Raw genomic sequence first — 22,919 nt, 5'->3', positions numbered from 1 at the left:
AAGATGATCAAAGCTACATGTTTTCAAAGCAGCATGATTGCACTCTTAAGAGCATGGACACCTGCATGAACAGCTACAAAGGAGTTATATTCTGCCCTACTTAGGAGTTATGAAAGTGCTGCAACACATCAGAATAATACAATTTAATTCAGTTTTGAAAAAATTATATGTTAAAAATTAAGAAATCCCCAGACTTCTTTGCAATTTATAAGCCCATGAAGTGAAAAACCTCAACTGAATGAACTATGTATTTGTTTTCAGTTCTTTGTTTACTCGGCACTATTGGTTGGTATTGTTTTACTGTTGTAGATGCTGTTTTTTATTCATAAGTTTTTTGAGGACCGTTTCCTTTGGTTGATCTCTGGTTAGTATGTTGTGTGTTTGCTTTTACAAGATTAGTTTTTTTTTGTTTTGTTTGGTGGTTTTGTAACTTTCTTGGCACTTGAGGCAGCAGTAGCCATAGTTTTCTTGCTTTTCTTAGTTTGCTTGCTTTTATTGGAAATTAAACCATTGAAAATGCAGACCTTTTGCATGGGCAATTGACATATTTTGCACGCACTTCACCCCCCTGGTACATCAGTAGCCATGTGTTTTCAGAGAAGTAGCCCCTATATATGGAATTTCCTTTGGGATTAAAGAAGTATCTATCTATCTATCTATCTATCTATCTATCTATCTATCTATCTCAACTGAAACAGGAACAATGTTGCATCTACAAAGACTGCACATGAAAAACATTTACAGCTGAAAACTTTGTTTGCCTTCTGTCTTCACTTTGATACTTGATCTTCACTTTGCAGTGTGACACTCAAAGGCTGTTCATATTCATCTGCCAAGCGGGGGAAGTGTCTCTTTGCTTAAAGATAGGTATGCATGATCGGAGGCATCACAAGATTTGAAGCCAATCATGGTGCAATATCCAACTTAGAAAAGGTCAAGTGAGGTGTGGAGAACATCCACTGCTCATACACAGAGGACAGACTTTTCTTTGAGGTAGGAAACATCTTGCATCTTTGAATTTGTTCTTTGAAATAAGAAAAACCCTGGATTTTATATGGTACTCTAAGTGGTAAAATATCTTAGACAAATAGAAGAAGCAACAGGTATCTTGATAATTTACAAATGCATCTATAGCAATTCTAGTCACACAAAATCTAATAGTAGTAGTCTCACACTGGTTCTGCATTTACACATATATACTGCTGTTTCTACAGGCTTATTCGAGAGCCCCTTAAGTATGCTTACGCTTACCTTGTACCACGAAAAAAGGACAGAGTGAGACGTCCTTTTTAATTGCTGAGCCCTTTGGGGGGAAGTCGACAGAGTAGCGAAGTCATATCGGTGACGCGCAGACGGCACTTTTTCAGGTCACCAAAATGAGCATAGCATCGAAGAAATAAATAAATCTTTCAGGATGGGTCGGCTCTGTTTGATACAAATATCTAATTGTTTCCACAATGCCATCTTGGATTTCAAACTTCAAGCAGCAAAGGCTGTGATTTTGTCTATAAGCTACGAGAACGTATTGTTCACTGCAGCAAAATTGCAAACGCTGTTGCATGTTTTAATACTTAATTAAAATAAAATGAAAACATATGTTTGATTTTAATATGCATGATAATTCCTGACGCCATAGTGTAAAATTTGACCGATTTGTGCAGGCAAACAACATCGGTTTCTTTTTAGGGCTATATTTTAATTTATCTATTTTTTAAATCAAATACTTATTCATGAGTGAAACCATATGAAATTAAAGGACAGCTGTCCCACTGAAACGGAATTTTCATCCAAGTCGTGTAAAAGTAGCATGAATGGACCCAAAAAAGCGATGACGGAAGACGCAGACAAGTGTGAACTCTTCCCTATTTCCATGTAAGTGGTGGGAATTTCAGCTCATTTTAGTGATCTGAAAGATTTTGCTCAACTCACCTCAGCAATGATTCATGTGATACCATTTCAGCTTTATTAAATCAGTAAAATTTAACAATGTTTTGGCATGTGATTTCGGGTTTAAATGTATTTTACTCAATTCATACTGAAAGAGAGTTTTGGCTGCATTGTGTCGAGCCTGGAGTTGGAAAAAAAAGCCTTAAGTAGAACTTTTGAATATTTAGCATGTTAAGAATGCATTTAAATGAAATAAAAAAACATGAAAAGAACTAGGTTTTATGATGTACGATGGCACCACACATTGCTTGCACCTAAATTAACTGATAGGAAAAATTTGTTGCAGTAACTACGAGTATTTTTCGACACAAAATGTGGGATTTGAACATTCTGTCCGAAACAGCAGAAATAAGGACTCGAATTAATCAAGTGCACAACTTGAGACCCATTTAACTGGGTTAACATCAGAAAAAGGTTTAAGGGTTTAGTAAATGGCCTAATATAAGTGTGCAATTAATGTCCAAAATACCTTTAACCCAGATGATACCTGCTCACTGGTTGAGCCTTACGATACCTCTGGTATAAAACATTATTCTTATAGCAAGTCTAGCAGTGCATGGTGTGCCTCTACTGAACTGGTGTTGAGAAAATATCTTCCTTTTATTCTATTAAATAGCTACAAAATTAGCTGTATCTGAACACATTCTACATATACAAGATAGTCAAAGGGCAAGCTGACTGCAAGCTGTTCCTTCATGTTTAACAGCCTACATATCATCTGTCATCTACATATAGTGCTACTTTATTATTTGTATTTGTATTTGTAAGTATTTCCAGTCCAAGCTAAGTTGGCTTGCATGACTTTCAATCCATAAATAGACTTCAGCAATAAATAGACATTCATTATCAATACTGCTAAGTAGTTCTTTGAGTGCTGTTTCACAATATTTAATTGCCATTGACATAAATAAACATATTTATCATTTAAACAGCTAAGTAGCTCTTTGACTGTTACTTCACAGCATTTAATTCATATTCATTAATATTAATAAACATCTAATCATTATTGATACAGCTAAGTAGTTCTTTGAGTTTTGTTTCACTGCATCCAATTAGTATAAATGACTTGATAGTTTTATGTTGAGAAGGTTCAGTTCTACCAATGTGCTCCTATATGCTCTTTAAATTTTGGCCAACCTAGCCAGGATTTCTGTCATACACAAAATTGCATGCCATGAAATATAAACAAACAATATAACCTACCTATGACATTTAGAGTAATGCTTTAGTGTGCTGTTTCTGACACAGCCCTACTTTCATGTGGGATCTGGCTCCCATCATCACATAAAAGAGTCGGCTCTATGAACCGACTCGTTCGGTAACAGCACATCACTCGTACATGTTTCCTAAAGGACATGGGTGTTCCGCTCTCACACATCCCTCACGTTTCTACACCCCCCTCCTCCCTCCTTTGTAAAAAAAATACAGCAGGAGGAGGAGGAGGGTGAGGAAAAAAATGAAGTCAATTATACAACACCCGGCTCTCCTCCGCTCAGCTCCATCCTCTCATCTCCTTTCTGTTACTACTACAGCTGCCGGCTCCACATGCGCGGCAGCGCTCCGTAGCCTTCACCGGGCACGCCGGCAGCAGTCTGTAGGTATGTCGGCCGGTGGCTTTGATGGGCAGGCGGACAGGACAGCAGGTAAGTGTCTGAGACTTTATGGGATTTCTTATGGGAGATGATAGTCATTTCGCTGTGTGTAATTCGGTTCACTTCTCTTCCTATTTCTGGCTGTTTTTGGTCCACCCTTTAGCCGGGGCAAAATCAAGTGAGATGAAATACCTCTAGAAACTTATTCTGAACTCCTTTCCTTTCGTCTTCCGACTCACATTGGTGCAGATTACGGGTAACTACCCAACCTGGCTGCAAATAATTGACTCTTTGATGATGTCTTATGTTTATTCAAGTTTGAGGCGGTATTTCGAGGATGTAGCTTAACAAATTAAGCGAACACTTAGTTCTCACAGTAGCGACTTTAATCATGACACTTAGCAGAACGGAAGTGCTCAGTAGCGCGTTGCTACCTGAAGCACCAGGGAAGCAGCTGGGCTGCTATCCTACTTAACCGAAAATGTCAATTGAGAACGGTCGCTCTCCGGTGGAAGCATGTCCATTCATTATTCCGTTTTACGTGCTCGTCTCCGGCGACGGGACGCGCGCGGAGGGGCGAGCTTTGTTCCGGAACACTCGCAAACCTCACAAAACCACGTGACTGTAACCATGACGACTACGTTCCTTTGACCGTTACAAAAAATATTTTTAGAACGCAAACCTTAATAAAAGGCTCGTTTTTCGTTTCCAGACAGCTTTTCTCCTCAACTGAAACCGTTGTCTTATTTCCATAACCTTCACCGAGAAGGCTTAATTTAGTCACGTGGTTTCACGAGGCTCGCCTGTGTTCAAATCTGGGTCAGTAGATCAGTAGAGCAGCGCTGCCTTCTCTGTGCAGCAGAGGGAGGTAGTCGCTCCATGCCGCTTCTGAACCAGACCACGAAGCACTGCAGTCATGACGGCTATCGAAACTTCAGGTGGCAAGCCCCGGAAAAGTGCCGCTTCTTTTTAAATGTACAAATTAACTCTAAACAAGCTTTAGAAAATTTAAGAATTTACCAGAAAGCAAAAAATTTTATCACAATTCCATTGATACATAAAGATTCTATAGGATGCCGCGTGGCGCATTGCGCCTTTACATCAACGTAAACTATACTGTAAAAACACATAATGAGGAAAATGTTACTAATAATGGTTTGGTTCGTTTCCTAAAAATTATATCGAATTTTGAAACTAATATTGACATGAATATAGAGCCCAGAATGCTTATTAAAATGAAATCGGCAACAGGTGCGCCATTAACTGTTATCCCGTTCACCCTACCACCCTGAAAAAACACTAAATGTATGTTTTATTAAGCAACAGAATTATTAAAACGTACAAAGCATTTCATTATCTTATTTTTGCCTCTTTCAAGGAAAATATTTACCTGTAAAAAGCAATACTGCTCAAAGAAGGGCTTATTTCAAAACCGGGTTTGCACTTGATAAATGTAATGGTTAAATTAAGTTAAATGGTATTAGTTACATTTCGATTCTTACATCTTTTATTAACACGACATTTGCTCTCAGGTGTGCCTTGTTGTAATGTGTTGAAGTATCGAGTTTTCACTGGATATTAATAATAAGAAAATAATTACAGGAAGTCTATAATAAAAGGAAGGAATGTAATTTAAACATTAAAAGGACACACCATTATATTGAAAGTGCATTTTAAAAGAAATTAAAACAAAACGTCACATATCAATGTCAATATCAATTTATTAATTATCCTTAAAATGCTTCTGCAACATGTTTCAGTTAGAGCTGGAGAACATGGACCAAAAATAAATACTTTAAGCTGAATTGAAAATACATACAATACAATACAATCATTTTATTTACCCCTGAAGGGAAATTCATTTGTCTGGAAGTCTCATCTGTTTACGGTAGAATTATATAGTCTTAAAATTCTTGTATATAAAAAATATATAAAGTCTTGAAATTATTTAGTCTTAACATGATATTTATAGATATTTTTCTGAAAGAGTTAATCATCAAAAATTGAAGACAATCTCATGCACACTGGCAAAATTGTACAAAAACACTGTCCATTTGTAGAAATTTCACTACACTATTAAATACTGTTTTGAAATGATAAAATCTCCATTATGTTAATTACCAGTGGTATTTGCAAGTGTATAAACTTGATTGAATGATATTTTTAACCAAAAGATAAGCTCTGTGTTGAAGACACAAATACATTTGCAACATTTGAAAAAAGTGGGTGGAATGGGCAAGAAAATGCTCGCTGCTTGGCAGTCAAACTCACTGCGGTGTGTGCAAGACTTTGGTTGCAATTTGTGATAATTAAAAACAATGAATTATACAATATTGTGTTTCTGGGACAGTTATTCTTGTTGCTGCGGTGGCTCTTATCAATAGTAAATATGCTCCAAAATAAAATCCAATAAATGAAATGATGGATTAATAATTTCATGTAGATTGTCTTGTAATCACTGAGCATATTACTGTTTGGTTCTTACTGTTAACATTAATTTTACATAGCATTATCCTGCCCTCTGTTTTTTAAATCTGCATCAACACAAACTTTATCATAGAGATGGTATTGTACTACCCCATATGTAATTTGAAAATACATCAATATATCTTTAAAACTTCAGGTCCAGCCCCAATTCCGATGATTTATAGCACTTGACACCGAAAGTTAAAATGTAAAATGCAAGCAATCATTGCTTTCAAAGTCTCCTTTTAACTTCAGAAATATAACAGTAGCTACAAATCGAATATCACCTTTCATACAGGCCAACAAAGTTGTTATAAAGTCATTACAGAGAATATTTCAGCTGATTAAAACATGCGCTTAAATGTCGGACCTAGCCCTGTTTTTTCGCTCATGAGCGATGGACCATAAAAGCATTTTCTGCTAAAGCCTCTTAGAAAATCCCTGGCGGCTTTTGCCAACTTTTAAATTTGAATTTAATAGCACATAAATGTTATTTGCCTCAAAGACTGAAAAACCTACACAGTTCTTAATTACTGTATGATATTGATGTAAATGCCATATGTTGTATAAAAGAAAAAGCCTTTATTACTATTGCATATTAATCTAAGTGTCCACACATAGGCTTATTATTGTTCTGTATATGTTGTCCTTGTCCAGTAATATTCCATGTGCTTTGCAACAGAATATGCATTGTGCTTTTTGTGAGGAGCTGCTTGAATTGTAGGTCAGTCAACCAGAAATAACCTAGAACATACTGTTCAGCAAGTGCAGGATTTAGGGCTTGCCTGCCTTCTCTGCATCAGTCAGAAACCTTGACACAAGTGGTCGTGTTCCTAGAAGTAGACTCTCAGAGTTCAGATATAATGTAACCATATAAGTGTCCCAGGTGGTCCAATTAATGCCATATTGACCTCAGCAGCTTGAGCTCTGCAGACATTTGGGGGTAATTATTTTGATTTTATTCTAGATGTGACCCAGTTACACAGAAGAAGCCAGGGTCTCTATGGAATATGTTTCTCTGACCCTTTTATACTCAGAGATACTGTATGTCATGTTATTGTTCAGTATCACTGTTTTTATTGATTTTTATTTCCTAAAACTAAAATGTCACAATCACTGCTGATGCCACTATGACTTTTTCTCCAATTACTGGTGCATGCTCTCTCTCTTAATATATATGCACATATAATCAAACAGATGTGTAGATATATATGATATTAGAACTTCTATAGTTAATCTTGATTAATTGCCCTGTTTTTTGTTCAATTTTGGATTTTTGTCTTCAACTATGGGTAGTTAACTTCCCATTTGGATTCAGATATGCCTTTATTTTAAAAGAAAATACTCTCCACTCTCACTGACTGTTCATCTCATCTAAAAAAAAACAAAACAACTTTATTTATAAACAAGGTCTGGCAGTTACATCTATGAAGTAACCATATTGCAAACATAGACTTTTATAAATAAATAAATCAGAAAGGTAAGAGGTCTGATACAGGATTAGATTATTTATCAACCTGTTTTAGAAGTAGTTGCATGAACAGTGGCACGCTTTAGTTTCATTAGCTATAATTAAAGCTAACATACCTATGCTAGCTGTGTAATTAATGTTATTACATTAGCCAGTGTAGCTAAGTTAGCTGTTAGCTTTAGCTTTTGAGAGTGATACCACAAGACTGCTTTAAGAGATTTTCTTCAAACTTTGCACAAACATCCACTCTGACTCAAGATTAAACATTTAGATTGTGGAGGTCATAGATGAAAGGTTAAAGTCACTGGGCCTCATGTTCACCCCTTGCATTTGAGTGTGATCTCTCCAGACTGTTCAAGAGGGATTTCACTAGACTTTGCACAAATGTCTACTCCGACTCAAGGTTCAACTGTTAAGATAGTGGAAGTCTTAGATGAAAGGTGAAGTTCAATAGGCCTTATGTTCACCGCTTGCTTGTGATATCTTAAGAATGCTTTCAGGGACTTTCTTCAAACCTTGCACTAGTGTCCACTCTTAATCAAGGATGAACTGCCCTGATGTTGGAGGTCAAAGGTCAAGGTCAATGGGCCTCATGTTCAGCTTTGTTTATGAACACAATATCTCAAGGATGCTTCAAGGGACTTTCTCCAAACTTTGCACTGGCATCCACTCTGATTTAAGGGCGAACTGCCTCGATGTTAGAGGTCAAAGGTCAAGGTCTTTAGGCCTTATGCTCAGTAGGTCAAGTAGGTTGTTGCTGTGGTCTCCTTGTCATCACCAGTGTTGGGGTAGTTATTCAAAAAAGTAATTCATTACTCATTACTTTCTAAAAGTAATGCATTACATGACCTAGTTACTTTTGCTTTACTCCTTGACACCCAAGATGTTCTGAAACTTCACTGCCAATGAAAAATACAACGCTAAACCTTACATATTCCCATGTTAGTGTAACATCATGTAAAGGCACTATTTCATGCAGAAAGGTGTAGGAATACGTGACTGATATCAACACAAGAAGTATAGTGACTTAGTGTGTATGTACTCCATGAGTTAGTCTGTCGTGTTAAGTTGTGTTAGTATACTCGACACTGGATGGTTGCTGCCTCCTGATAATTCTACATAACACTACAATGAACACAAAACCTTCTTCTAACAGGAGAAGAGACACAACATCTCTCCTTCCTGCTCTTGAATTTAAAAAAAGGTGACAGCAAAGTTGTAAAAATCAGACCAAAACAGCACCTCAAAGAAAATGCGTCCAAAAAAGGCCAGAGTAGATAACATTCCTCCACTATATATGCTGCTACAAGCCTATTTATCTCATTTTTTGTGGTTACCTGTGAAAACTGATTTTTGGCAGCTTGGTAGGTGTCGGGATCTTGCAGTTATCTTGAGCCTCACTCAGGCTCAGGGGTCTTTAGCTTATAGCTTCATGTAGCTACCTATGCAGGTGTTTGGACAGATTTGGTGCAGAGTTCATGGCAGTAGATTTGATGCTTTCCAATCACATTATCGACCTTTTGGAATGTACAATAGTAGTGTTTATATCTCCACACATAAAGATGTCATTGAACCGCTCTGCCATTTCCCTCTCTCTCCTCCAGCTAATGTGTCAAGGGACACTTGATTTGTTTTTTTTCTGTGCTCAAGTTTTACACATAGTTGGTGGATTTACAGTAACACAAATAAAAGATTATTATTTTACAGTAAAGATAATCTGATTATTAGTTAGCAGCAGTAACACGTTACACAACTGCATAATGGACAAATTAAATGTGATACAGTAATGGACTATTTTGTACTGCATTGCACCCAACACGGGGTATTATTTTGTGCATCTTTGGTTCCTATAGTAGCTTTTTGTCTTTTCTCTGTTTTAATTTTTGTGTAGTATCCGGAATGAAAGATTCAAGACTCTTTGCAGTTGGTATGTATCTCTTTGGGTTCTTACGTTTAGTATTTTCGTACTTCTTTGTGGTTGTTTTGAGTGTCTGTGTAGCTGTTTGTGTATTTATTACTGTGTTGCACCACTCTGTAGCATTTTATCTGCTTTTTAATGAAATGCTGTAGGTATTAAACATTTCTTTAAAGCCACTTTTGTCCTGTGATATTATTTTATCTTGTGTTTGCTGTTTATCATCATTAGTAGCTAGTCATGTTTGTGCCCCTGTATTTTTGGTTGTCTTTGTACTTATTCTGTGCCTTTTAGTTGTTGTGTTTCAGCGTTATTTGTGTTGTTGTGTCTTTTTTTCTCTGAAATCTTGTTTTATTAGTAATTATGGCCCAGTGAATAGCTTTTAATACTAGAGGCAAAAGCCATTCTTGAGAAAGAAAGTCAGAAGTTGGTAAGCTAACAGCACAGCATGCTAGCTTTATTGTTGTGATTTATAAGAAATCAGCTTTTGTTGCATGATTCTACCCAAGTTTTTTAGAAATTAACAATGAATGGGTGCCAGCCATTAAAATTAAGATATATTTAATTCTTTTTGTGCAAATACAAATTCTAAAACTTATTATAAAAGAATCAGAGACAGATTACAGCCTCACAAATGTGACTTAGGTGTTCAGCTGATGGACTCGTTTCTAGCTAGCATTTCAGAGACCAAAACATGAACAAAATAACAGACAGAGATAATAATCACAGTTATAAATGATGGAAAAACAGTAAATTGAGGTTCAAATTATTGACCGCAGGCTTACTTGTAAATGTTATTTGAGAAATTATGAAGGAATTATATGGAGTATAAGAGCTTTTGCTGGCAAAACGGCCAGTCTAGACAGAGGAAGTAACTGTTTACATCCATTGTACACATTAGCCGTTTGAACCTGGAGCACTAATGGATTAATAAAACTGCAAAGAGGAGCGACCCAGGTGCCGCTGATGGATCTTGAAACTGTGGCCTTGACACAGCCATCCGGCTTTGAATACCAACAAGAGGAAGTGCTGCTGTGGGCTTACGTCTAAGGTTTTTGCATAAAAGGCTGGTAATGGCAAAGCAGACAATGAAGGATTTGAAAAAGAGAATGGTGGCTTGCTGTTTGATCCAGAGGGGTTAGAGGTGAAATATGTGGAGCATGAAAGGATGTGAGGAAGTTGGAGGACGATGGTATGATGTAGGATATAGGGTAAGACAATATTGTTTATATCAATATAGTTTATGATGATTCAGAAAAATCCTAAACTTCACGTCTAATACTCAGTACAAAGACCGTTTACAGTAAGAACAACTATAAGTAATATGCTCATTAACCACAAGATAATCTAATTTAAATGTATAGCCTAAATGGGACATTGTTTTATTTATTTCATGTAACTTTGGTGCACTTATGTTGTTAGTAAAAGTCAAATTATATTGACACCTGTGACACCACAGTAACAGAAATAAATGTCCCAGACATCTAACATTGTATTTGTTGATTTTTAATCATAAAAAATTGCACACAAACTCCTGCACACTCAACACTGGGTGGAACTGGCAAAGAGTGAGTGTTTCCTGGCCAAATCTACCCCCTTTTCAAAATGTTGTCAACATACAGTATGTGTGCAAGTAAGACACTCTTTTTTTTTTTTTTTAAAGGAACCCTGCATGATAAGACAGGTTCATCTTACTGGACAGATGTTTGTATCTTTTATATGCATATTGAACAAAACGACTCACAAGATATCTGCATTCTGAGGAAAAGTGAAATTATAAACTCACCAGAAGGCCGCCATGTTTTATTATGAACATGATCGCACTGTCAGGGATGAGAACAGTCATGAAAACGTTACTCTCAGGGTTAATCAAAGTGACTGTAGTCATAGAGGCAAAACAACTGCGAGTGTAGCTGATTATATAGTGTCTGTATTAGTGCCTGTATTAGATAGAGAGAGACAGAAAGTGAGCCTACTGGTTGAGCAGTGAGTCCTGGCTGTTGACACCTGTACAGCTCTAAGCAAGGCCGCCCATAAGGGGGGATAAGCGGAAAGCTTTCTGGGGCCCAGCCAAACTGAGGGACCCATGGAGGTCAACAAAATCATGATCCATTGTAAAGTTTAGCTGATATAACCATATTTTGTTTTTAACCTCAATAATAACCACTCTTATCAAAGCAAAAAAGTATTTATTTATGTTGTAGAACAATATAACCTTCTCAAAATGGAAACTTTCTCCTAAAGTCAGAATTCAATTTTTTATTGGTAATGTTAACAATGTGCAGGGGCACACTGAACTAAACCTTAAGGAAAGCAATGTCAGACTACATAGCGAGGCCGTAATGTGCACAAATGTCAAGAATCCAGAAAAAAAAGTTGTGGAACCTGAGACATTTTTTTAAATAAAAGGATAGAATAATTGTGAAAGACAAAAAAATGGGTTAAGTGGCAAAAAAGGTCAAAAATAGCACAAAAAATGGTGAAGAGTGGTAAAGAGGGCAAAATGGGCAAAAAGTGGAAATAATGGGTCAAAAATTGTAAAAAAACAAACAAACAAACAAAACAAACAAAAAAAAAATATATATATATACAGTGCTTAGACCACCTGTCATATTTGTCTCATAGACCATCCAGCATCATGAAGTGCTTTAATGCGGACTCTTTCATTTTCAGTGAGCTCTCCACGTTTTACCATTTTGAACAGGAATGAGGAATTTCAAACTGAATTCAGCCAAATTTGAGCCAGCTCACTGGGCTTCTCTGAGAAGTCAGAAATTAATCAAGCATAACATTCAACCACTAAAACTAATTTTTCTGTTCAGGAATGCAAGTAAATAACTACAATTTGACATATTAATCAAGAAATATTAATACTAAGTAGGGCTGGGGCAATTAATAAAAATTAAGATTAAATCGCAATATGTCCCATGGAAATTTTCCTATCACAGAAGGAGCAATATTTCTTTGACCTAAAATGTGTGTCAAAATACCAGTTTAAAACTAATTTTTGAAGCAGAGATGTTATGCTCTACACACCATGCAAACATTAAAATGTTGATTTTTCTCTAAAATAATTTGCAAAAAAAAATCGTACTTCCCTTGTTTTTGTGTATGTTTGACTTATTAAAAAAATTGACATAAAATCATCATCATCCTTTCAATATAACAGTTCATATCAGATTTGCAATGAGTAAAAGCAATTACAATTTTTCAGAATTACTCATTCTTAGTTTATTGCACCAAATGTTGTGTTCAGTATAATATAGAATGATTTCTTGCTTGTTTTTTGAGAAATACATAAGATGAGGAACTTAAAAATTAATCACATATTAAATTGCAATTGAAATATTGGGGGAAAAGTTTGCAAATAGGTAATTTTCCAAATCATTAACCCCTTCAACTAAGTAGAAAGTAGTCCCTTTTATACCCAGGTAGGGTTGAAAAGTGAAATATAATTATTTATTTATGCGCAGAACAAAAAAAGAAAGAAAAAAAATCTATCTATATTGTTTTTATTAGAGTAACCTTTAAGATAAAGTGTAATGTAACAGCAAATGTGGGATATAATGTAAAAACCATTCTCTTGCTTTTTTTGATCATCATGTAGCAAATGTGACTTTCTCACAGTTGATTGAAAGCTTGGACGTCCTCTTTTTGTCATGTCCTTTAATCTGTATTGGATTTTTTTTTAAATGTAGCTAAATACAGTAAAATGTACTTAAATACAAGTAAAATCACTTATTTTGTTAACTACTCAATAAAAGTACAAGTACACAAAAAAGTGACTCATTTACAGTAACCTCAGTAAATGTAATTAGTTTCCTTCCATTCTTGCAATTTAGAAAGTTTGTAGAGTTTTGTCTGCATTTTTTGATTTGACCCAAAAAATGCCTGTTATTGGGAATCTACAACTTGTACTTTTTACAAAGGGTCAAACAAGTTTCAATACAGTTTCATCAAGACATATGTCACGTATCTATCTCGCTGAAAATATAAAGATAAGTTTTGGTCCATATTTCCCAGCCCTAGTAAGATGTTACAATCATGTCTGCACTGTTTGTGCGTCCTCTTTACGATGTGTGCATGATTTCTATCGTCTCTGGAGTACTGAATGGGCAGCTGAAATGTGGGACAGTCGTATTTACGTAAATATGCTGCAATGGGGCCAGCTTTTAAAATTCAACAACTTATCAAAGCGTGTAAAACATGTGGGTGTATTGTGTAAATTGTGTTAATCATTCAGTTGGCGTGTAAAAACACGTTCTTCTCAACTGCACTGCAGGCGAAGTAGTAAATTTTAATTGTGAGCAGACATGCTGTTTGAGGGGATAAGCTCATTATCAAAAATGTTCTGCCTTTATTTAACATAATATTCTATAATGTGCCCTTATCATATATAAAATAATCAATGTTACTCCTATTTAAATAGCTAGAAATGCCTACTAACAAGCTAAAGCTGCATCCTAACTGTGTTAAACACAAAGTATGACAAAATACTGTATATACTCATTGCGTAGGCTGATTTGGTTCTAGGAGTTGTTTCAGGAGTTGTGCATAAATAACATACACTGGAAAATATTAAGATAGACTTGGAAACAGGGAAGAGAGTGGGGAGAGACATGCAGTAAAGGGCCACAAGCCAGATTAGAAACTGGGCTGCCCGCATACATGGGTAGCGCCTTAAACCACTCGACTATCTGTGCCCCCAGTAATTCAACTTTTAACTATATTTTACTCATTTTGCTATGTGTTTGTAAGAATACATACTGACAAAATTAATGGTGGATGTATTTATTTTAATGTCCAAGACGTTTCTGTCAAGACTGAGGTAAGTGACCAAAAATCACATTATAAGATAAAGAGTAAACACTTCTAAATATTTTATTTTTCAAATCAAATCAGAATTTAAGCCCTTAAAAATACAATGGATGTTAACAAAAGTTTCCTAAAAGTCTTTTTTTGTGAGACAGCACATTTTGATACAAAAGCGATTTTTAGTCCCTTTTTAAATGTAATCTTAGCAGCCTTAAACATACATATTTCTTCTCTAATGCCAAATATCATTCTAGGCCAGGGCGGTTTATCAATTTGAGCTATTCTCTTTATTTGTGGCAAGGTTATAAATAGTTTTTTTAAGTAGTTTTTATTTTGTTTTCAATTTCAGTTTAGTCTTTATTAGTTTTTCCTGCTCATTTGTTAGTTTAGTGTTTATTTAGCAAAAAAACAAAAAAACAAAACCCTCTGTATTAGTTTAGTTTCACTAGTTTTAGTGTTAGATTTGTCAGATACTCGTCAGGAGTGAGACTAAAAAGGACCAGAAAAAGTAAACATCATACATTTTAAAAATGCCTTCAAATAGACTACTCTTTACTCATCATTTTATTTATTAATTTTGATGTTTGATTACAACTTAAGACATAAAACTATTACCGTGTGAAGTCGTCTTCAGTCAAATCAGGTCATTTTACACTCCCCAGGCTTCGGTGTTTATCTCTAATTTTAGTTTTTTTTTTTTTTTTTTTAAAGCTTAGTTTTTATTTAGTTTCAGTTAACTACAATGGCTTTTTAATTTTAGTCTTAGTTATTTAGTTAGTTTTAGTTACCTATGATAACCCTGATTTATGAACAAAGACAATCTTGACTTTCACTTGTACTTTCTGTGTTGCTATTCTCAGGCCTAGCCCGTCAACTACAGGACAGACTGGTCCAAAACGCTGCGTCAGAATGAGAAATGTTTGGGCAATTTGTACATCAGCTCACTGAGCAGATTAGAGCCATTTGTGAACAAACACTACTAGAATTTACAGAAAAAAAACTATTTACAAAATAAATAACTCTGACTTTTAGAAATAAGGTAGTGGGACTATTTCTGGTATGATTGTTCCCATTTGACCTCATTTGTTTAGGGGCTCTGTTGTTTACACAGGGAAAGGGTTGTATGAATAACAAAGCTAAACTTGTCCTCAAAATTAATATAAAATACAATATAATTCCTCGTGCTACCTGCAATACTTAATACTCCCATAACACACTTTTAAAGACAAGTTTACAGGGGACACTGTAACCTCACAGGGAACTCAATCTACAAATGAGTAAGTGAGTGTAAATTTTGATTTGAGTGAATTCTTTTTGCATTTTTAAGCAGAGAAGAAAATGAATGTAGAAAATGAGGTTTGGTTAGAAAATAAAACCATGTCAGCCATCCCTACCTCAAGCCTCACTCCCTACAGTTGCTTCAATCCTGAAGTAACAATCAAACCATTGGTTAGAAACACAAATAGTGAAGCAACAGTTGAAGTGTTCAGTCGAGCATTAGCATAACGTTAGTGGTGTGGTGAAGCCTGTATGCAGGTATACAGAGTATCCCCACTTATTTTTAAGTCTCCATACAGTATACCAACTTCTAAATTCCCTCTGATGCTTACTATTATGCCGCACTTTTTCCTACAATGGGGAAAACATGACCTGACTTACTCTGCTTGTGATTGGCTAGTACTTGTTAGCACCTTTGTTGATTGGTTGGTTAAGAATACCATAGTAAGCCAATCAGAAGCAGAGTAGGGTGAGTCATACTTTTAAGTTCTCTGTGATATCTAGTGACGTGAATGGAGCTGTCAGCACCACTATCTATCAGGGTGTGCATCTGAATTTGCTAAGCTGATGTCTAAGCATGACAATGCCTTTTGTATTTAATTTTTGTCAATTTCACCAAGCCTACAGTAGAGGACTAACAAGGGGAGACATGGAGCTGTAGTGATAGTAGAAGTATTAGTAACTGGAGAAAAAATTATAATTGCATCAGCAGTGATTGTGGTACAATCATACGTTTTAGTCAATAAGAATTATTAAAATGAGTCAACAATATCATGGTCAAATATTTAAAATTTAATGGCTTTCTATATATGTTTAGAGTAGGAAACTGGTCAAATGCTTTGCTTGGACTAATTTTCAAAATAAAACAAAAGTTTTTTTTTAATAAAAAAAATCAGATTATATATTATAATATTAAATGTAAAAGACTGCTAATGCAGACATGTTGGCAGATGCAGACAGTGACAGGACGAGTAGAGATTAGGGCAGATTTACCACTAATTAATCAATCTCAGATTGTGTTTATGTTCGGGTTGGATAAAATTCCAAATAATAAGGGCAAAAGAGATTTTTTGCACATAATCTTATTAAATTTACAAAGCTGGGATGGGTGGTTGTGTGATTCCACAGTGCAATAAATTGGCTCAGATCACATTTTTCCTTCTTTCCATTTACATAGCTTTTAAAGGCATTGGCAGTAGCCTTCTAAAGCTTAGATACAAGCTAAACAGAAGCAGATGTAAGCCCTTGTGAATCTTTACCAGTTTGTTACTATCAAACTGATTTTTCTCCCTAGTTTTTTTCTGCTTATTTTGCCAAAAAATATCATCACACATGAGAAATCTTTCCATATGTCCCCAGCTTGTATTCAGATTTTTTCCTCCTTGGCTGTTAAGTGAAAACCTTTCACTCTAAGTTTTGAAACTGTGCCTAACATGACCCGCTCACCTCTCGTGACTTTTGTTATTCTTGTTTGGCTTGGCTCTTCCTTGAAAGAAACATAGCTGCTTTCGTGGAATTTTTAAGCAGGGCACTTTGAGCCCGAGCAGAGGAATGCTAAACAACACTCCGCCTGCATAAATATTATCTGTATTTCAGCCAGAAATCTTAAAAGTGTGTCAACCACAGCTAGAGATTGGCCGATGCCTCTGCAGAAAGTTTTACTTATCAGTGTTGCTTTTTGCTTTCTCTCATGATTCCTGTTAGGAAGGCGTGTCTCAGTTTGGTTTGTCAGCCATTTTGTTTGCATGCCCTGTTTCATATTTAATGGCAGTCTAGTGGAGTTTCTTTTGGCAATTTGTCCGATTTATGTATCAAATTAGGTCATCTATAATGTACTTGGCACTACCAAATACCTTGAAGTTATTCAAGTGGGATGACATGTACACTTGATAGAAAATGTACAGCTTACAGGGCTCATGTAGGTCATACCATGTGTGCACTCTCGCTTGTATTGAGTTTGTCACACTCCCGTGCATCTTGTCTATGGGAGATGGGCTTCAATAATATGGTTTGTCATCTCCTGCCCTGCAGGCTTGGCCTCTTGTCAGCACTCCCGGCATGACGGCAGGTTTTGGCCTGGGCGTGACTCAAGAATGTGACTGTCTTACTACAGCACAAACCAGGCGCTGTTGCTTCCTAGGTGGCACGTTTCAGATGGTCAGTTGGCATGGCTTACAGGAGTATCCATGCAAGGGAAAATTTCAGGAAACAGGAAGGACTGGGTGACGTCGGAGGCAGCATGTTGGGTTGCACTGGTGGTGTGGTGGGTGGAAGGGAGAGCCGGCGACTGTTCCCGCTCCCACATACCAGTTTTGCGTCAGAGACGACCCATTAATTCCTCTGGGGGGATTAAAGAAAATGATGTCAATATCATTAAAGTTCACTCTGATTCTGATGAAATGTAAAACTTCTGTCTGGTTATTAAAAGTTATGCTTTGTTTGTTTGTAAAGGTTTGAAAAGGTCACTGTGACTTTTCAAATTTACGTCCCTCGTGTTTATTTCCAGCCCTCTTTTCAGGAACCTTTCCATAAAGTGCTGCTCAGGTTTCAGAGTGCAAAAGTTCAGGGTAAACATTCAAATGACGCCTGATTTATACAGAGTGTATTGATGCCCCTAGTTTATTTAACTAGCAGAAAATCTGGATTAATAATGAAAAAGTCTCTTTATTATCATCTACTTTTCATTCTTCATTGAAAGAAGAAAAATGTGGGTCAGTCACGGTCAACAGTCACGTTGCAAAGCTTTGTTCACTTTTTATCAACACTTTTTTTCCCGAAAAGGATGTCACACTTTAAAGTAAGGGAGTCCTGAGAGGGGAAGTAGGTCAGTGTTACCACATTATATAAGCGTTAGGTAAGACGATAGCCCAAACCCCATTTACACTCACGTGCCGGTTAAACTGCCAATAGCCATGAATAGCTGGAGGTTGAGCGCCATTCAGTGGCAGCCTTGAGACGGTGCTCGGGGTGTTCGCCTGGAAACAGATGACTTCAGAGCAGAGCCGAGCCAAGGCATTTTAAGACTGCGTGTTTGTGTGTGAGTGAGTGAGGGGGAGTAGGGTTGGACAGAGACTAAATAGACGGAGGAGAAAAACTCTGGCAGTCTCGCGGTCGAATGTTTTTGGCAGCCATGAGTCAGCGTTTAAAGTGCCATATGCCTTTTTCCACAGTTAGACGAACATTCCTGAGATGTCAGCCGTTTAGAAACATTCCACCATTACAAATACATTCATGAATCACTCTCTGTGTTTGCTCACGACATATTTTTGAAGGATCTGCATATCTTTTTGTCATTGGATAATATTCTGTTCTGAATAGGACATTAAACACAAAAACAAATGGTCATTGATTTTTGTTTTAAAATTCAAATACAAGGAGGGTTTCTTTTTCATGGCTGAAAACAGAGCAAAAAGGGAAATGGTTTCAGTTTATTTCTCTATTTTTTAAAGAAAAACAAAGATAGAAAGGGGGGAGAGGGTTGTTTTTCCATATTCTGAAACCAGTTGTTATTAACAGGGCAGGAGGGCAAAACACATTTCAGTGTGTTACTTTTCAAAGTAAAAGCCGTGCACTAGGTTCTAAACAGTGCAGAGGAGGAAAGTAACTACATTTATTCAAATTACTGTAATTCAGTAACTTTTATGAGTACGTTTTTTTTTTACTTAAGCTTATATTTGGGGCAGAAGTATTACACTTGACCTTATTTTAAAAATCATCAAGTGCTGAGAAAAAAGTAAACGCTAGCAGCCAAAAGCAGGAGGTATTCTGCCAAAAACAACAAGGCCAGAAGTCTGACTTTCACAACACATGACAGTCAGTAGCACACAGAGAGAATGATACCACATTTCATCACAAAACTGCTGTTGGACTTTACTTTAGCTTAAGTCACATTTTATTAAACAACCTGATTGGAGATCCACATTCTTTTGTAGTTATTGCACATTAAGGAAAGATCATTTTCTACTGTGAGGTATCAAAAAAAAACCCAGCAAAGAACCCCGGACTCAGTGCTCTGAGTAAACTTTCAATTACTTACTTTTACTTTTACTTGAGTGGATTTACAGAACAGTATTTAAACTTCTACTTAAGTAAAGTTCAACCAAAGTTACTGTACTTTTACTTTATTAGCAAGTCTGGTACTTTTTCCACCTCTGAAACAGTAATGGGCAAAGAGGCACTGACTGTAGATTAAACTATTTACATAATGTTCGCCACTCATTTTTGCTCGTTTAATCCAAAAAACCTTAACATTTATTTTTTAATTAACCCAAGCACATTTTTTCACCAGTCTATACACATACATAAATTAAAAAAAAAGCTTTAAATCTTTGATACACCAAAAGAAACCTGTGTCTAAACAATATTTTTCTCTGGCCCTTTAACCCCATAAAATAAAGAGGGCTTTTCAGTTATTTACAAAATGTAATAAATATAACATGTTATACATCACCAGAAAGCTCTGATTCTCAGGATTCTGACCATGGTAACCATGCCAAGATAAAGCCACCACAGCAGCCACAACACTGCATTTGTCTTCTCCTGATCATAAAATTCTATTAAAAAAACAGCCCTGCTAGAGCAGAAAGAGTCCACACAATCTAAATCCAGTCAAATATTTAGCCAAAAAACATAATTACATCCATCAAGATCTAAAGACTGTTTTTATGACCTCAAATCAATGCTATGTCGAAAATTTTTTGCCAATCTCAATCATTTTTGGAGTCTCCAGTTTGAAACACCTGGACTTTTCCACATAAAACAGGTGTACAATACCCATTTTCTTTTCTATTGTTAACAACTTTGAACCTGAACTAGCTAAGGCTTCATGCCTTGGTCCATTTTGGTTTTCTAGCTAATATCTCAAAGCTACAGTCATCTCTGTTCTGACAGGAAAAGCTATTTTGTTTCAGTATCAGCTACAGTGAGTCTGGCCGTTTTGGAGGAACCTTCATATATATTTAAATGAGATAATTAATTTCATATTTTGGCTCTCAAACCCTACAAATGTCAGGTGGTGCTACCATCTGTGTAAATGGACAGATTATTGACACTGTTAAAATAGGCATCTAAACTGTGATAAATTCAAATCAGAATACTTTAGCATGATTTTTCTGATTGAAATCTTTTAAAAAATGTATCATTTTAATGCTAGTAAGATCATTATAAAACGTTTGACCCTGAATTTGTAAGTTCTGAAATGTCAGGACGGCACAACCATAATCATGTGGCTTTTATTTTGAAATGACAAGACAAAAACAGAATGTAGCATAATTTATAATCCATTTAACTTCAGCTGACACTCACGATAAAGTGAAATGGGTTGTAAATTCTTTTCAAGTTTGGATAAAAACATTTCTTTTCAGTCACTGGCATGGAAAGTGGGTACACGTTCCATGTCAGCTGGTACAACCAAAGTAAAACTACTAAAATGTATTTTACCATAAAGCTCTTCATTTTATCTTAAAATATATGTGGCCACTTTCTGACCAGAGCAAAAGCAAGAATGTGTGTCAAAGTATTTGCCTCTTTAATTTTAAATCAGTTGCAAATGTCAGGTGGTGCAACTGCATAGGTGTCATGATATGAAATAAATATTATAATTTAAAACTCTAATAACATTAAGTTTACTACTAACAAAGTAAAGGGGGTATCACATAAAAAAATGCACTTTTGCTTTGGGGATTGGGTACTCTTTCCATATCAGGAGGTACAACCAAGGTAAAACAGCAACATTTTATTTTACCATAAAATTATGTATTTTATTTTAAAGATGTTTGTGTCCACTTTCTAACTAGAACAAAGGTAACAGCATGGGTCATGATTTGCCTGTTTAATTTTAAATTAGTTGCAGATTGTCAGGTGTGTCAGTTGCAAAACCAGTGTAACTGGTGTCGCAACTGCACTGTCATTATATCAAATAAATAAATGATATTATTTAAAGCTCTAATAATATTTACTGCTAATAAGGTAAAGGAGGTATCAAATATATATTTTTTAAATGATTAATTACAATTTTTCTGAGAAGAGCAGGTACACTTTCCATGTCAAGTTGTACAACCAAGGTAAAACAGCAAAATTTGACTTTACATAAAATTCTAAAATTCATTTTATTTTCAAAATATATGAATACAGCTAGAACAAGTCACAGTGATGTAAAATAAGTCCATCACTGCTCCTTAAAGGAATGTGTGTTACCAAAAAGTTACCTTTTCACCATTCCCTTATTTCTTTTCAATCCATAACAAGTTCCTTTTTCTGTGGTTAAATTCATGCTATAATATTCAATCTATCTATGTAATGCGATCGATAATGAATAACTACAGAAATTCTGAGATAAATCCAGATAAAAAATTGTAAGCATCATATACAAACCTTGTGAATCCAGTTATAAACCTTAATAGATGTATTGATAGCTCCAGTCACTCTCTGACTGGCTTACCCTGATATTCCTAACCAACCAGCAGGCCTTTCTTAGAGATTATGAAGGTGATTTCATGTTTTTATTGTTCTGCATTTTAACATTCTGTTAAACAACCCAGGTGGGGTTTTCTTCATTCACTTCTGAATATTAATCGCGGCATAATTAAAATATGTGTGGTACCATTGCAAACACAATAAAATAAACCTCTTTTTTTGTATTTGGTTTAGAGAAGTGGCCCTTGTTGAGTTGTTCAGAGCTTGAGTCTTATCAGTGTCATACTCCATTATGAGCTATTTCTATATACTCTTTGATATGTTAGGCAAACTGAAAAGATTTCAGTGACAGAGTAAATCTCTGTCATTCGTAGTGAGTCACTAAAAGGATCTAAAAATTGGTGTAATTGTTCTTGGTCGCTCACCTCACTGCGCTGGTTGTTTTCATGTATCAGATCCTGCCTCAGAGGAGGAAGGCCCGAGCCAAGCCGGATCCTCACTGCCAGCTGTCGAGCTGCCAAGGAAACGAAAGGGAGATGTGGAGGAGAGATCAGACACTCATGAACGGTAAGAGGAGTATGATATTTCGGAAGGAAGAAAAAAACACTTTACCATTACATATTTGTGTGACATTTTTATAGTAACAGCTGAAATTTGTCCATTTGATTTTTTTAGGGAGAGCCTGGGCTTCCAAATGGGTGATGATCTCAGCAGGTACATTGACTTCTTGAATGTATTTACACTCTGTGTAATGTAGGGGTAGGAATCGTGGGCTAACTTGCGATACGTTGCGAAGAAACTCATAGTGGCATAATATGATAACAGTTAATAGGCAATATATGACACAGTTTGCCTCTACACAAGAAGTGTCACAAATAACGCAATGGTGAATTTTTGGATGATGAAACAACTCTTGGAATAACCAGGAGAAATGTAAGAAAAATGGGTTAACTATCACCTCAAACTTATGGCAAAATTTTGTGTTAACAGTATTGCATTGAGGCACCCATTGACAGCTCAA

At 35.9% G+C, this 22,919-nt stretch overlaps 1 protein-coding gene across 5 annotated transcripts in view; it reads left to right on the top strand.

The window, feature by feature from the left end:
• The first annotated feature begins 920 nt into the window (after positions 1 to 920).
• Positions 921 to 22,919, top strand: part of LOC121505178 (aryl hydrocarbon receptor nuclear translocator-like protein 2) — a 44,970-nt gene continuing 22,971 nt past the window's right edge. For 2 of the 5 annotated variants that reach the window (XR_005991544.1, XM_041780266.1), the window contains exons 1-4: positions 3,404 to 3,590; positions 9,368 to 9,403; positions 22,354 to 22,465; positions 22,574 to 22,612. Coding sequence is in view for 4 of the 5 variants with exons in the window: in XM_041780266.1 (XP_041636200.1) it covers positions 3,404 to 3,590; positions 9,368 to 9,403; positions 22,354 to 22,465; positions 22,574 to 22,612 (374 nt within the window). In the remaining variant the exon portion in view is untranslated. Of the gene's footprint in view, positions 994 to 3,403; positions 3,591 to 9,367; positions 9,404 to 22,353; positions 22,466 to 22,573; positions 22,613 to 22,919 lie in introns of those variants that run through there. The other 3 variants (XM_041780268.1, XM_041780269.1, XM_041780267.1) reach the window with 3 other exon arrangements.

This window comes from Cheilinus undulatus, linkage group 23 (assembly GCF_018320785.1).
Source record: "Cheilinus undulatus linkage group 23, ASM1832078v1, whole genome shotgun sequence".
Classification (NCBI taxonomy): domain Eukaryota; kingdom Metazoa; phylum Chordata; class Actinopteri; order Labriformes; family Labridae; genus Cheilinus; species Cheilinus undulatus.
The sequence above is the reverse complement of the archived record's forward strand: the minus strand, read 5'-3'. Positions and strand labels throughout refer to the sequence as shown.